This window comes from Lodderomyces elongisporus, chromosome 4 (genome assembly GCF_030384665.1).
Source record: "Lodderomyces elongisporus chromosome 4, complete sequence".
NCBI classification, from domain to species: domain Eukaryota; kingdom Fungi; phylum Ascomycota; class Pichiomycetes; order Serinales; family Debaryomycetaceae; genus Lodderomyces; species Lodderomyces elongisporus.
This window is the reverse complement of record NC_083676.1, coordinates 1,671,755-1,685,795: the sequence shown is the minus strand read 5'-3', so window position 1 is coordinate 1,685,795 and position 14,041 is coordinate 1,671,755. Positions and strand designations below refer to the sequence as shown.

Below are 14,041 nucleotides of genomic sequence, written 5' to 3'. Positions count from 1 at the left end.
CTTTTGACAATAAACACACCGTTTGATATAGTCGGCAAGTCTGCGATAGAGGTTCGGAATGTAGAATCCAGTATTTATTAGATTGAACGTAGTCTCAACTCCTGGGTGACCACGATCTCTATGAGCAAGATTGAATATGTGTTCAACCTGATTGTTCTCATAAACGACGCGTCGAGTGTATGAACCGGTCCGACCTAACTTGTAAAGGATTCCATCATGTAAATAGAACTCTAGTGCGCGGTTGATGAAACGTCTGGCGTCAGCAGGTGCGTTGTGCGAAACGGGAATGGTACGTGCCTCAAGGTACTTTCTAAGCGCTTGAAGTGGGATCTTCTTATAACTGTTATTAGGCTCAGCTTCAATGGTAACAACATTAACTTCTGCTAGTACTTTAGGATCCAACTTCGCCCTAAACTCGGCAATAGCTTCTCTGACCTCATAATGATCAGTCTGCGGAGTAGACGTGTGGCATCGGCTAAGAGCATCGGCAATGATGTTTTTCAGTCCATCAATGTGATGGATCTGATAGTTGAAGGTCCTGATGAAGTTCAACCATTTGTAAACCCGATTTACAAAGTGTGAATTATCGAGTGGTTTATTCATCACAAGGACAAGAGCTTTGTTGTCACAGTACAAATGAATGACCCCAGTAAATCCAAACAAGAGTGGATGGATTGCATCAAACGTCTTATAAATACTGAAAAGTTCCTTTTCGTAAATAGTATAGTTCTTTTCAGAACCATGGAACTTTCCAGAATAGCACAGGACTAGTTTCGATTCTCCAGCCGCATTGGTGTTTTGCAACACACCACCCCAAGAGTCTGTCGAAGCATCAGTGTGGACAGTAATGAGGTCCTTAAAATTAAGGGGTTGGAGAATCGGTTGGTTGGTTAGTACTGTGATGATTTGGTGGAAAAACCGCTTAGTTGTAGGATCCCAATGAATCTGATGCTTGGGTTCCTTCCTTGCTTGATTGACTAAGTTGTAGAGGGGAGCAGTCAACTCAGCATGCCCTACAATCAACTGTCGGTAATAATTGACCAAGCCAAGGAAACTTTCTAGCTGTTTGACCGTGTTAGGGAGTGGGTAATTCAATAATGCATCCACTTGACCCCTAATTAACGTTTTCCCTGCAGGTGAAATATGGTATCCAAGAAAATCACATTCAGGTACAGCGATCTTTAACTTCGCAGGGTTAATCTTCAAGCCAGCATTGGTTAGAAGACGGAACACTTCGACAATCTTATCTAGGTGTTCTCGAACCAGTGAGTCGGTAAGTTCATCTACTTTGGGACCCACGATGGCAATGTCGTCAATAAAACACATCACATCCTTCGCAACTGGGCTCAAAATCTTTTGTAAGATAGAACTAAACTCACTTACTGAATTGATATATCCTTGAGGAAGGACAGCATACTTCAACAAACCTAACGGGCTGTTAAAACTGGTAACATCGCTAGTAGCAGCATCCAATGGTATTTGAAAATACGCATTCTGCACATCAATAGTACTTATAAACCAACAACCACTAATCTCTGTAGTGAGATCATCCACGGAGAGTGGGTGACCCCCTTCCAACTCCACATTTTTGTTGAGTTCCCGAAGGTCAATCAACAATCGATGCCTTCCATCCTTCTTACTTATGAGAAACCATGGGTTCCGATAAGTCGCATCACTATAGACCAATTGCCCCTGTCGTATCATTTCTTGGAGAATCTCTACTGCAGCGGTACGTTTAGATCCTAATGGGATCGATTTCATCCGCCAGTGAACATTCGGATCTCGCAAGTTGATACGAACGGGAGGGTGTATTTCAGGCTTAAGTCTGCCAGGGTCTCCACCTTTAATGTAGAAGACATCAGACACCTCAGCACATTGGTCCACGAAATACCGAATATCATCTTCGCTCGCCCTAGACCCGGTAAATGCAGGTCGAAGCATCTCTGAAAGGGGAGGAATGACGACGGTTTGACTCACTTGGACAGTTGGAAATGAATCGATGTGGTAGTTAGAATCCCCATCGTAACGAATAGGGAATTTATGAATGTTGCCATTCGCGCGGAAACGTAACTCTCGTTTATCACCATCATCAGTAAACCCAATGGAGAGTTTGTGCGCATCTTGGAATGGCAACCCGAGTAGTACCTGACCAACAGGAATTTGCTCGTGCAAATAGAGGATTGCAGGTAAGGAGATGAAATGGACAGTAACATCTAAAAACACTCCCTGAGTAATTGCTTTGGTGTCATTATTAACACCTTGAACAAATACTGGCTGGCTCAAGGGAAAAGGCTTAATTGGTAACCCTTTTAGTGTTTGCGGGTTGATCAAACTCAACTGGGCCGCGGTGTCGTATTTCATTTCTATCCTACGGCCATGTATGGATGCGGGGAAACAGAGTAGTTCTTGAGTGACCCCTGGTTGGTGGTAGCCTGTCGAAGTGGTCGTCAGATTTACTTCAGTAACAACTGGTTTCTTCTTGAACTTGGCAATACCATCCTTAAGGGCTTTCTGCAAAACATCTCTGTCAACCAACATAGCTTTAGTACTTTCTCTCATCATGGCTCGAGCATCATCGTGCATTCCCAAATACTTCGAAAGATCCATAAACACGAAGAAGTTATGTTTCATGGCATCTTTGAATGCAGCCTGTTTGTCTAGTATGGTCAATTTACTAGTACGTACTCGGCGCTGACTTTTCCGCTGTGGATCAGTGGAATCGTCAGCAAGGTGGTGTGGTTGGTCGGACGTTGCACTTAATTTGGCAAGCTCATCTAGCTGATTCTCTCTCAAGATGTCTTCGACACTAAAGAGTTTAATTGAATCGTCAGCCACTGGGGAGTCAACTCCATCATCAGCGGTAGCATTTGCCTGTTCCTCATTAAGTGGTTCATTAACAACAACGTCAGATTTCACCTTAGGCACTTCTTCTTGAGGGTGACTCATCATGTTTCCATTCTCCGGTGGCGTAGAAGTCTGTTCAATTCCTTTTCCTTCGGATAGGAATAACTTTAACTCTTCATCAGGATCTACGGTGTCCTCCATGGCTAGGTTTTCTAATTCCCTATCCATTGTCAGTGCGGAGGGTTCGAACCGAATACCAGCCGAGCTAGGTTCTTCATACTCGTAGTCTGGGTCTACGTCTATGTTTTCATCTGGAAACTGGAGTTCCAGGAATGGTAAATGTGAGTCATAGGGTGGAGACTGCTCTCCGATCGGCGGGGACTCAGTGTCTAATTCCCGTCGGGACTCCTGCATAGATTGCTCTGTTACAGGGCTAGGTGCGCTTTCACGCTCCACTCTCTCCATCTCCTGCCGTTGTCTAACTGCTGCATTGAGTTGCTGTTTCACCTTATCAGCCTTCAACTTATTGTGAGCATCTTTTCGCGAGCTAGGGAGATGGGCTTTCTTCGCAGTCCAATCCTTCACTACCTTCTTAGCAGATTGAGCATTGGCTGCGTGCACCAAGTAAACCGGGACGTCATCAATCATGATGGGTCCGGGTTTAATCACTTCATCTATTGAATCAGACATTATATGAGAATTAGATTGCATCACTTCTGTCGGTAATCGTTCGTGGTGGGTATTTTCTCTAGAGTTACTAGTGACTGTACTCTTAGGAATAACCTCTACCTCCATAACTTGTGCTGCCTTGGACTTACTTTGTTGGGGGCGTGCGATGCCTCGCATTAGAACTTAGAGATTTCAAGCTCAGGTGTTTTAAAAGGGGACACTTATAGAAACCCATGACCAACGGTTCACCGTTTGCTAAGTAATACTTCCCATCGACTTTCTTTACCAACTTTTCATCCAAAGCAGTCACCAATAAGTGGCAACTATCAACAGTGTGTCTGTACTTTCCACAAAAATTACATTTAGTAGTCTTTTGTGATTTGTCACCTTTAGACACCAGTGTAGTACCGGCATCTTTTTCTTCGTCATCTGAGATAAGATGCATCCTCGTTTGAAATGTTGCATTAACAGCATCCCAGATCCTCTCAAATGTCAAATCGTATGATTTGACACCTTGAATGATTTTATCGTTAGGTTTATTCTTGAGGAGTCCAAGGCCAATCTTTATGATCGACGCATCTTCAAACGTGACTATTGGTCCAGTCCTTCCCGGCTTTTCGATTTTAACTTCCGGGGTCATATACATGATTATTTGATCCATGACACTACCCATCCTTTCGAAAAGGGTCTTAAAGATTGAGATCCATGTTTCCTGTGCTAGGTGAGATGTATTGGTGATCCTCAAATACTTTTTGACAGCAATACCAATAATGGTCATTTTCACTCTAGGATTATGTTTCTTTTTCAAAGCATCATGGATAGCAGTCATAACATCAGTAACTTGGTTCGTTTCTGGAGGAGTGCCCCCATTGCCCAAGATAGGTAAGTAATCAACCACCGGTTGTTCAAAGGGGCCCTCACTCTTACATGACATCTCAATCATGTCCTTCAACGACTCTGACTTCGTCAAATTAGCTCCGTTCCTTAACTCATTAATGATGAGCTTATCAGGAACACCGTAGGTGTGTTTGTGCCACAAAACCGACTTTAACCAGAACATGAAACCTTCCTCATCGGAGAACTTCAAAGGGACACGTTTTGCAATGTCATACTGACCGAGTGCCATATTGTCATTTTGAGTTCTCCCTTGTTTGGCAAGGAGTTTGTCGTAGTACGCCATGAATGCCTTTTCGACAGCTATGTCTGGGACTCGAATGTATGGAATTACCCTGACGTCTTCCCCATGAGGGTACCTCTGTCTTGCCTCGTTTATGATTTGACAAGCTTCTTCATGGCCTTCAACCCAGAATCCGCTATGGACTACTTCTCCATGGTAAAGGATACCATCGTAAGATGCAACAGATCTATCAGATCCATAAGCACTAGGAGTACCACTTTGACGGGATTGGTGAGTCAAGGGTGAAGCGAGTGAGTGTGGCCTCGAGATAGGGAAGTTACGTCCTGGTGAAAATGTGTGTTCTTCCGGATGAACTTTCATTTGCACGTCAGTTGGCAGGGTTATGCTGTTGTTATCATCCGAAATCTGGGCCTTGTTAGCCTCATCGTTCCTAGCTGGTACAGGAGTGCTAAGTTGCGGGACTGTTTGAATCATAGCGGCTTTAAACATAGCAGTCATTTGTTTCATCTGCTCTTGCATCATCATCATCTCAGATTTCAAGTCTAAGATCTCGTTAATCTCAACCTGATTTATTTGAGGAGCTTCTGTCCTTTTCAAACCAGGAGATTCATCTTCACCTTCGCTCATATCGGCTCTTCCCGAGGTAGAAATAGACTGCCCGGAAATTGAAGATGAGTCGACACCAGCAAGGTCTGGTTTACTTGGACCAGGGTTGATACTCCTTGGAGTAGGATTAGAGGTCTTAGAATCTTTTGTTGAAGATGACATTTGTAGTAGAAGTTTTTCAAGTTTTTGGAATAATATTTTGCTTGAATGTAATATGTGATATACTTGGTGTTAAACTTTTTGGTGATATGTTTTTATGGTAGATAAACCCTTTGTTCCAAATTATCAAGGGTTTCGTTCAATCAATCTCGGGAATACTTATAGTTCTCGTCACGCGAGTAAGAGGTCGTGGACAACAATTTTTGTTGAGTAGGGTGAAAATTTTTCACCAGCGCATAGTCGTGTATCCTGGCCTCATCTTAAAAATTTTGTCGACAATAAATGAGTGCCTCGGATTTGACTCCTCCTATATAGCAGGCGCTAAGTCAGTATCTCTAATAAAGTGATGATTGAACGACCTATTGAAACACTGTAGTTTCATAATAATAATTGGTTGCTTCTTTCGGGATGCAATTCTGTCTTTCTCTCAAGATGCTATATAGTCTTTCTTGCGAGATGCAATTTAGTCTTTCCCTCGGTAGTTACCATCTCCGCCGTTTTTATCTGGTGTAATTCTACCTCACCGATAACCCGTGTAGTTTGTTTAGTCTGCTACCATCATACTCAGATGAGTCCGTAGACAGTAATGATGATTTCTTAAACGCTGCTTTAACGGTGCTTATTTACCTTCTAGAATGTAATAAGTCTTTTTTAAAAAAATGATATAAACCCAAATTAGGGATGTGGTCATTATCCTAAAAATACTTTCCTCGATCTTTGCACCAATTGAGGGTAGCCACCTATACCCGTGCAATCTTCGGTACTCGTTTCAACGCCATGCCTATCACACGTACAGCCTTCAAACTATAGCCAAGTCAGCAGACACGACTCTATTCGGTCTATAGTTGCACTCTGTCTAACGTCTACAACCTTCGCCCTTTGTCAACTGATGGGTGAATATTCCATCATAAAGTGTTGACAGTATACGCTATTTGATATTTTCTGGTGTAGTCTCGGATACGTCCCGATGACTACGATGCATTATGTTCCATTGGACTAAACTCGCATAGTTCTCCAATGAGGAGTAGCTCCTCCTTTAAACTGTAGTTCACAATAGTGAAGCTATTAATTCGTGGATAGGAGATTTACTCTTCCACAGGTCCTTCTCATAAATGATATTGACCAAATGTTGAAATGCCAAGGTATTGAAATGTCATGATCATTCAATATCCTGGTCGACAATACTGCTTAACAGTAGCCTCAACCAATGTATCAATTACTTGAAATATTAGGTAACCATATCAAATCATTCAAACAACATGATTTGCAAGGATTTGAGGTCCTCACTCTGGTCGCCATTCTGTCGCATAGCACTGTCACAAGTAACAAGTGTACGACTGCTGAGCATCGGTTTGAGCTGGTAGCTCACCGATACCAGCGGTTTGAGTTCGTGACTTGATAGGCTATATTCCAACTAAGTGTAATTGTCAATGATCGCACCTATAAAGGTCTCAATGCTCATAAGTTAAGAGAGTAAATTGTCTCATACAAAGTCACTAGTAAGGAGAATCGTGAGAGTATACACTCTGCACGTTCACCTAGTGATTTGTGTTCAATGTAGTTGACCGTATAAAATCTATATTTTACCGATATTTCTATATAATAGTGATAAGTTAATTTTACCACTTCTCGTTCCTATTTATATAAACTCATCTTGTTTGAAGTTTCAAGTTTCCTATGTCGTGCAATATTCTCCAAATATTCACTTAGCGGAAACGAGGGCACAGAGCGTCCAATGTGTGTCGCACTGTGACAAGAACAAAAGAAAAAAATGTAGAACCAAAAATCAAATTTCTTCTTCCCTTTTTTTTTTTTTTTTTTTTTTTTTTTTTCTAAAGAACAGAAGGAAGACGAAGCTAAAGAGAAAGAGCGAAAGGTCTTGAAAAAATTCCTAAACTCACAAATATTCTAGACATCAGACAAAGGACATTTTTAAACTTGATCTAGACTCGTGTACATACAAAACACACACACACACACATATATATACACAAATTGCATACATAGATGATATACAGAACTGGTCTCTCCGGTCTTGCCGGTCGTCTCACCTTTTGTCGAAGTATATCGGGGACCCATTCGCTTCCCGTTAATCAGACATTGGAAATTTTACGTGCAACTAATGCTGATTTCGAAGGTCTCTTTACCCACAAGGCATTGAATGAACTTTGGTTCAAACAAGGTGAACAATTGATTCAGAACCTCAATCAGCACATTGCACAGTCAGCAGGACTATTGGAACATTCAGCTGACCACGAACCAACTGTGGAAGAACTTCTTGCCATCACTACAAACAAACCACATTTACACAATGTTCATAAAGCTGCTGGAAGATTATATGCACTCACTTCATTTTTTGAAAACTTGCGTCCCATGCAAACTCCTTTATCCCCAGTGAAAATAGAAAGACCATCCCAAGAAGCTCTTTTCCAAACACCTACTGACGACTTTATAAATCAACCAACAGACCCAAACCTTGTTGCGTGGATCTCAAGTTCCTTTGGCTCTGTGAAGGAGTTTAGAAACCTTCTCATCAACACTGCAAAAGCAGTAAAGGGAGACGGAACAGTATGGTTGGTTGCTCAAAGCAAATTTTCCCATTCGAATAGACCAGGAGCCAGCCAACAAGATTACCACCACCACCCAAACCACCCAAACCACCACGCCTCACCTTCATTTTCTGAGTTGGCCTTGGTTGTCACATATAATGGTGGTGTTGTACATGACGTTGAAAGAGCAGGCCAGTTGAGTCGTATGAGGGAGATTTTCAAGGACAAGGAAAGAATGGCGAAAGACGAAGAAGAGGTTGGTGAGTCGAAAAGTGAGAAAACCACGGAAGCACTCAAATCAAAGAAAGAGGTTAACGAATTGCAATTGGGATCAGTCCAAGAGGCAGAAGATAGAGTTGCATTTAGTAACAGAAAGTTAATCCCAGCATTGGCAATCGACGCCTCACCAAGAACATACCTTGTTGATTATGGTGTTTACGGTAAGCAAAAGTATTTGGAAAATTGCTGGGAGTGCATCGACTGGGATGTGGTGATGAGAAGATTACCCGAAAGAATGCACCAAAAGTTTGTAATGTAAATATATGTATATACCAAAAAAAAAAAAGCAATACAAGAGGAAACAATAATAATGAAAAAAAAAAGTAAACACTTTAACCGATTAAATTCGCTATTCTAAATCGTGCTAATCTTCTATGTCATTTTCTTTTCCTTAATAACTCTAGTGACGATTTTTTCCACTTCGTCCCAGTCATCAGTTGGCACCACCGTCATTTGGTCTTCTATGCCGAAATACTCTGCAATATATTTCAAAGTTTGGTAATCTTTTTCGTTGGCAACAAATGACACAGAAACACCAACTCTACCGAATCTACCGGTTCTTCCGATTCTATGCAAATAAGTCGAAGGGTCTGGACGTCCCTCTTTGGTACGTGGTAAATCGTAGTTGACCACCATTGAGACAGTGGCGATATCTATACCTCTTGCCAAAACATTCGTCGTAATCAATACTTTCGATCTACCTTCCCTAAAGTCATCAATCAATCGGTCTCTATCGGCAACTTCCAAGCCACCATGCAAAATCGAAACAGTATGGCCCTCTTCTTTCATCCTAAGATACAAGCTATCAGCAGTGGCTTTTTGCTCAACAAATATGATCGATGAGCCAATAGTCAATAACCCATACAATTCACACAAGACCTCAAACTTGTGTTCTTGATTCTTGCAATCCATGTACAATTGCTTAATACCTTTTACATTCAACTCCTCTTGTTTCAAGGCCAACGAGTTAGCATTAGGAACAAATTTTTCAGCATACTTCCTCACCTCAGTAGGGAATGTTGCACTAAACAATACCAATTGGCAATCTCTTGGTAATCTTTTCTTCACACGAAGACACGTGTCGGCTAAACCTTGGGCATCCAACATATTGTCAGCCTCGTCCAAAACAAAAACTTTCACTTTCGCCACATTGATTGCTTTTCGATTAATAAGGTCATGTACTATACCTGGCGTACCAACAAGGACTTGTGCACTGATGGCCTGCCCTCTTGGCACAGAGTCTGGCACCACCAATTGGTAAGTAATGTTGGAATACTTTCCCATGGTCTCAACAACTTCTAATGTTTGTCTAGCCAATTCTCTTGTTGGAGCTAAACAAATACATTGCGGTGCTTTGATTGATTCATCAACACGTGAAAGCATCGTCAATGAGAAAGCAGCAGTTTTACCAGTACCCGACTGCGATTGGCCAATCATGTTTTTTGGCGGATTCGAAATAAGTAAAGGTAATGCTCTCTCTTGAATCTTTGATGGCTTATTGAATTTCATGGCATAAAGACCTTTAAGGAGCTCCGGCTTTAAACCTAATTCTTCAAACGACTTAACAGAGTAAAGCGGGGAATTGGGGTCGGCTTGAATATCATCCAATTTCACCTCGACTTCGTACCTGTTCTCAATAAGATTAGTCTCACGCTTGGAATCATCCTTGGCCTCGGACTGAGACTTGTCCTTGTTTTCATCTTTCTCGACTTTCTCGACCTTTCCATTTCCTTTTTGCTTATCTGATTCTGTATCTTTCACGCCACTACCCTCCTTCTTATTAGATTCGTCTCCATTAAGTGATAGTCCGGCCAATATGTTGCTAGTATCTTCTTTCTTTTCCTTCGACACCGAAAGGCTTGCTAATAAGTTTGACGCATCAGCATCAACATCCTTTGTATTGCTCATCTTTGATCAATTGCGTACGAATATGTAAATATGCAAATTTATCAATATATATATATATGTATATATATTGATATATGGATACAATTGTTTATAGCCTACACAATCTCTCTTCTGAGTGTGCACTTTACGCGGAAAAAATCTCAAATCTTCCCTGATTCAACTACCACGAAACAACAAAGCTAGAAATGAGCAAACCAAAACCAAAGCCAAAGCCAAAAGCAAAAAAAAAAATAAAAAAAAAAAGAAAAAAAAGAAAGAGACAGAGAGAAATGGAAATAGAGGAAGTAAAAACAAAAATGGTGAAAGGACGGAATACAACAGAATTGTAATTAAACACCATATAAGTTAAGTTTCAATAACGGCAAAGACATCATCTTAAACGACGTAGTTGAATAAACCATCAACATTTCTACAAGAAAACCTACAAACAATTATTTTTACTCAAAATTTTTGTATTAAACCCCGTAAAAAACTATAAAATTACAGAGTCAAAAATGGACCTTCCCAGTCCAGGGATGGAAGATAAAGCTTGGAATGTAGGGTGGATAAATAAGTTTGGAATTTAAATTTCCTTCATATTTATCTCAATGGCATGAATCTTGAAGAGGCGTTACCGGCTCTACCGTGTCTAACTGGTGTGTATGTGATTGAGAATTCACCCAAGTAGTGGCCAACCATTTCTGGTTTGATTTCAACAGTGTTGAAAACCTTACCGTTGTAAACACCAACAACTGATCCAATCATTTCTGGGACAACAATCATGTTTCTCAAATGGGTCTTGACAATAGCTGGTCTTTCATTTGGCTCGGTAGCAGCTCTGGCAGCTCTCAATTTCTTGATGAGACCCATTGGCTTTGCGTCCAAACCTCTAGAGAATCTTCTTCTGACTCTAGCTCCACACAACTTGGTGAATTCCTCAGTTGGCATTTCAACCAAGTCTTTTAAATCAACACCCTTGAAGGAGAATTGTTTGAATGTTCTCTTTTTCTTTTCAGCTAAAGAATCATTTCAGTTAGTAATTTGGAACTTGAAAAATATCTATCAATATTTTTGGTTTATACAAAAGTAATGGAAGGCATTTCAAAAAGTCAAAGGCAGAGTTCCTTGAGGAATAAAAAATGGTCAACTAGTTTTGATATTATATCCTATTAGAAGGAAAGCCAGCAAAAATTAATATTGTAGGTCTTCTGGCTTGATTTGCCATTCCCAATCGATATCTTCGAGGACATGTTTTTGGTAAATCGCCATAGTTGTTCGTTTGGTATGGTTTATTTTGGTTTATTTTTGTGAACTTTGGTTTATTTTGGTTTGGTTTGGTTTGGTTTGGTTTGGTACTACTTTGACTTTCATTTTGGTCAGGTTCAATAGATAACTCCAATATAGTTGAAAGCTTGGGTCCTCGTGTCTCTAATTTTCAACATTTTCAACATTTTATTCCAACTTGTAAAGATTCAATAACAGTTGATCAACTATGATTCCTTGACCCTCTCCATTACATTCTAGATATGCCTTCCTTTCGTTTAATATGTCACATACTTGCGTCAACCATGATTGTCTCTATATGCTGTTGTTGATGATATTCCTGAAAAATCAAACAGTCTCTTGGTTTCAAAAATCTTTTTCAGTATATCAGAGTTCTCTGAAGCGCACTCAATGGAGAGAAAGAGAGAGAGAGAGAGAGAGAAAAAAAAACTCGGTAAACACACTACCACACTACATCGCTGCCTCACTAGTCTGATTTTTATTATTTTAAATTTTCACCTTTTTTTTTTCTCTCTGTCTGTCTCTGTCTCTGTCTCTCTCTCACTAATCGGCCGCAAAACTTTAAAACCACAATACGTATACTACGTAGTAGAAGCCACTAATTGGTAGCTTTCCACTCTAATAAAGCACAAAAAGAGAAGAAGAGCTAGAAAGGGAGAGCGAAAAAAAAAACTTATGCTGAAGTACGGTACACAGTAATACTTTTTCTCAGTAAACCCTAGCCCTAACTACAATCTCGTGACTATATTATCCATATTGCAGCACACAAAGAATACGCGGTGAGTCCATCACCTTAGCCGCGAGAGTGTAGTCGAAAAATTCACCTTAGCGAACGGCACCGGTGCCATTTTTTTGATGAAAGTACTTACGTACCTTGTTATATTCTAGTATATTCAACCAAGGAATAGTCTGCCGTTTGTTTGCTTAAAAGTGATTATTCTACAACAACAACTACTACTTCTACTAAAACTAAAACAACAATGAAATACTTAGCTGCTTACTTGTTATTGGTCCAAGGTGGTAATGCCTCACCATCTGCCAAGGACATCACTTCCATCTTGGAATCCGTCGGTGTTGAAGTTGAAGAGTCAAGATTGACCGCTTTGTTGAAAGAGTTGGAAGGTAAGGACATCAACGAATTGGTTGCCGAAGGTAACACCAAGTTGGCTTCAGTCCCAACTGGTGGTGCTTCAGTTGGTTCAGGTGCTAGTGCCTCAGCTGCTGCTGGTGGTGCTGCTGAAGAAGCTGCTGAAGAGGCCAAGGAAGAAGAGAAGGAAGAATCCGACGACGACATGGGATTCGGTTTATTCGATTAAACAGTTTATTCTCTGTTGAATGGATTTATTATGTTAATGGTCATTAGGAGGACGTGATATAAGTTTGAAAGAAAATGAAAGGTAGAAGTTACAAATATAAGTAAGATGTGGCTATGTATTGTTGAGGAAGCAAATAGGCTGCTTACTGGTTCATACAAGCCTTTGTCTTTTTGTATAATGTTTTTTTTTATAGGAAACAATTTTCGTTTACTATTTCGTTACCATCTTTTTTTTATTTTTTTATTTGCCCTTTTTTTTTATTGCATGGTGTTGTACTTGATTATTTTCATGGTTTTGTTATTTCTTAATTTCTTTATTTATTGATTTATTTGTCTAAGTATTGGCTTTTGTTACATGTTGAATACTGGAGTTTAAGACACTTTAAAGTGGAAAGTGTATGTTTTATAATGATTATTATAGAGCCGCAGTTGATTTTTTTTCAAATTTGACTTGCCATATCTAGACTCATCACCCGCTTCCCATCCTAAGATATCTTTCTTTCGGTGTATAAATTTAAGAGTGGTATGAGAATTTGTTTGTTTTTTAACAATTGTGATAATCAATTGGAGAGCCTAGTTTGTTATATTCTTAGAAAAAAAGGTTCCTTGTTGCAACACAAGCTAGTGTCATTTTCTCCAACATTAACAAGCCTGAACAGAGCAAGAGAAACTTCTTTTTCAGCTACTTTTTCAGTGTTTCATTAAATAAGTAGATGAATTTTTTTTCTCTTTTAATACACATTTACTTATCTATACATATCTATATATATATGTGTGTACATGTATAGATGAGGCGAGTTTGTGATTAGCGTAGAATAGAGGATAGTTGGGTTAACAATGGTGGAATACTCTCAGTTGAGGAGAGATGAATGGTTTGTAGTGGATGGAAATTTTTTTGTGGTAAATGTTGCGGCATCTTGTTTTCTGCGTGTTTTTGCAACCTTCTCTTCCTCAAAATATCACAGTTGAATAACAATTACCAGAAGACAAAAGACAATGTAAAAAAAAACGGAAAGGAAAAGAAGACGCAATTAAGTAAATGTTATACTATCATCGACCACTCGATGTAAAACAAAATTGACTGGTATCTTGGAAACTATACAAAGCAAGATGAGATCGGGGCGTAAGTATTTCGATGCTAGCTTTTGTTGGATGGCCAAAATACTCTTATTTTTTTTTAATTTTTAATTTTTAATTTTTATTATTTTCAATTTCTCTTAATTTTATATGATGGATAGTTTTCAACATTTTCTTTTACTAATTTGGATGCAAAAATCAGTCAGCTCCGATAAAAGAATATGATTGCAAACT

The 14,041-nt window shown here is 39.8% G+C and overlaps 5 protein-coding genes across 5 annotated transcripts; 2 read left to right on the top strand and 3 right to left on the bottom strand. All coding sequences in view use genetic code 12, as the record gives it.

Annotated features, from left to right (window-relative positions):
- Window positions 1-3,658: 3,658 nt before the first annotated feature.
- On the bottom strand, window positions 3,659-5,419 carry PVL30_003745 (uncharacterized protein; the record flags this gene model as incomplete). Its single annotated transcript, XM_061119501.1, has 1 exon — window positions 3,659-5,419. One exon carries the CDS (start codon window positions 5,417-5,419, stop codon window positions 3,659-3,661), a length of 1,761 nt encoding a protein of 586 aa, XP_060975484.1.
- A 2,004-nt stretch (window positions 5,420-7,423) lies between these two features.
- Window positions 7,424-8,503, top strand: PVL30_003744 (uncharacterized protein; the record flags this gene model as incomplete). Its single annotated transcript, XM_001526302.1, has 1 exon — window positions 7,424-8,503. The coding sequence occupies one exon, from the start codon at window positions 7,424-7,426 to the stop codon at window positions 8,501-8,503; it is 1,080 nt and encodes a 359-aa protein (XP_001526352.1).
- Window positions 8,504-8,616: 113 nt separating this feature from the next.
- DBP5 (RNA helicase required for poly(A+) mRNA export) lies at window positions 8,617-10,152 on the bottom strand (the record flags this gene model as incomplete). The annotated part of the gene is made up of 1 exon (XM_001526301.1): window positions 8,617-10,152. The coding sequence occupies one exon, from the start codon at window positions 10,150-10,152 to the stop codon at window positions 8,617-8,619; it is 1,536 nt and encodes a 511-aa protein (XP_001526351.1).
- A 579-nt stretch (window positions 10,153-10,731) lies between these two features.
- RPS15 (ribosomal protein S15) lies at window positions 10,732-11,701 on the bottom strand (the record flags this gene model as incomplete). The annotated part of the gene is made up of 2 exons (XM_001526300.1): window positions 10,732-11,147; window positions 11,689-11,701. The coding sequence occupies 2 exons, from the start codon at window positions 11,699-11,701 to the stop codon at window positions 10,732-10,734; spliced, it is 429 nt and encodes a 142-aa protein (XP_001526350.1).
- Window positions 11,702-12,395: 694 nt separating this feature from the next.
- On the top strand, window positions 12,396-12,731 carry RPP2B (60S acidic ribosomal protein P2; the record flags this gene model as incomplete). The annotated part of the gene is made up of 1 exon (XM_001526299.1): window positions 12,396-12,731. One exon carries the CDS (start codon window positions 12,396-12,398, stop codon window positions 12,729-12,731), a length of 336 nt encoding a protein of 111 aa, XP_001526349.1.
- Window positions 12,732-14,041: the final 1,310 nt, after the last annotated feature.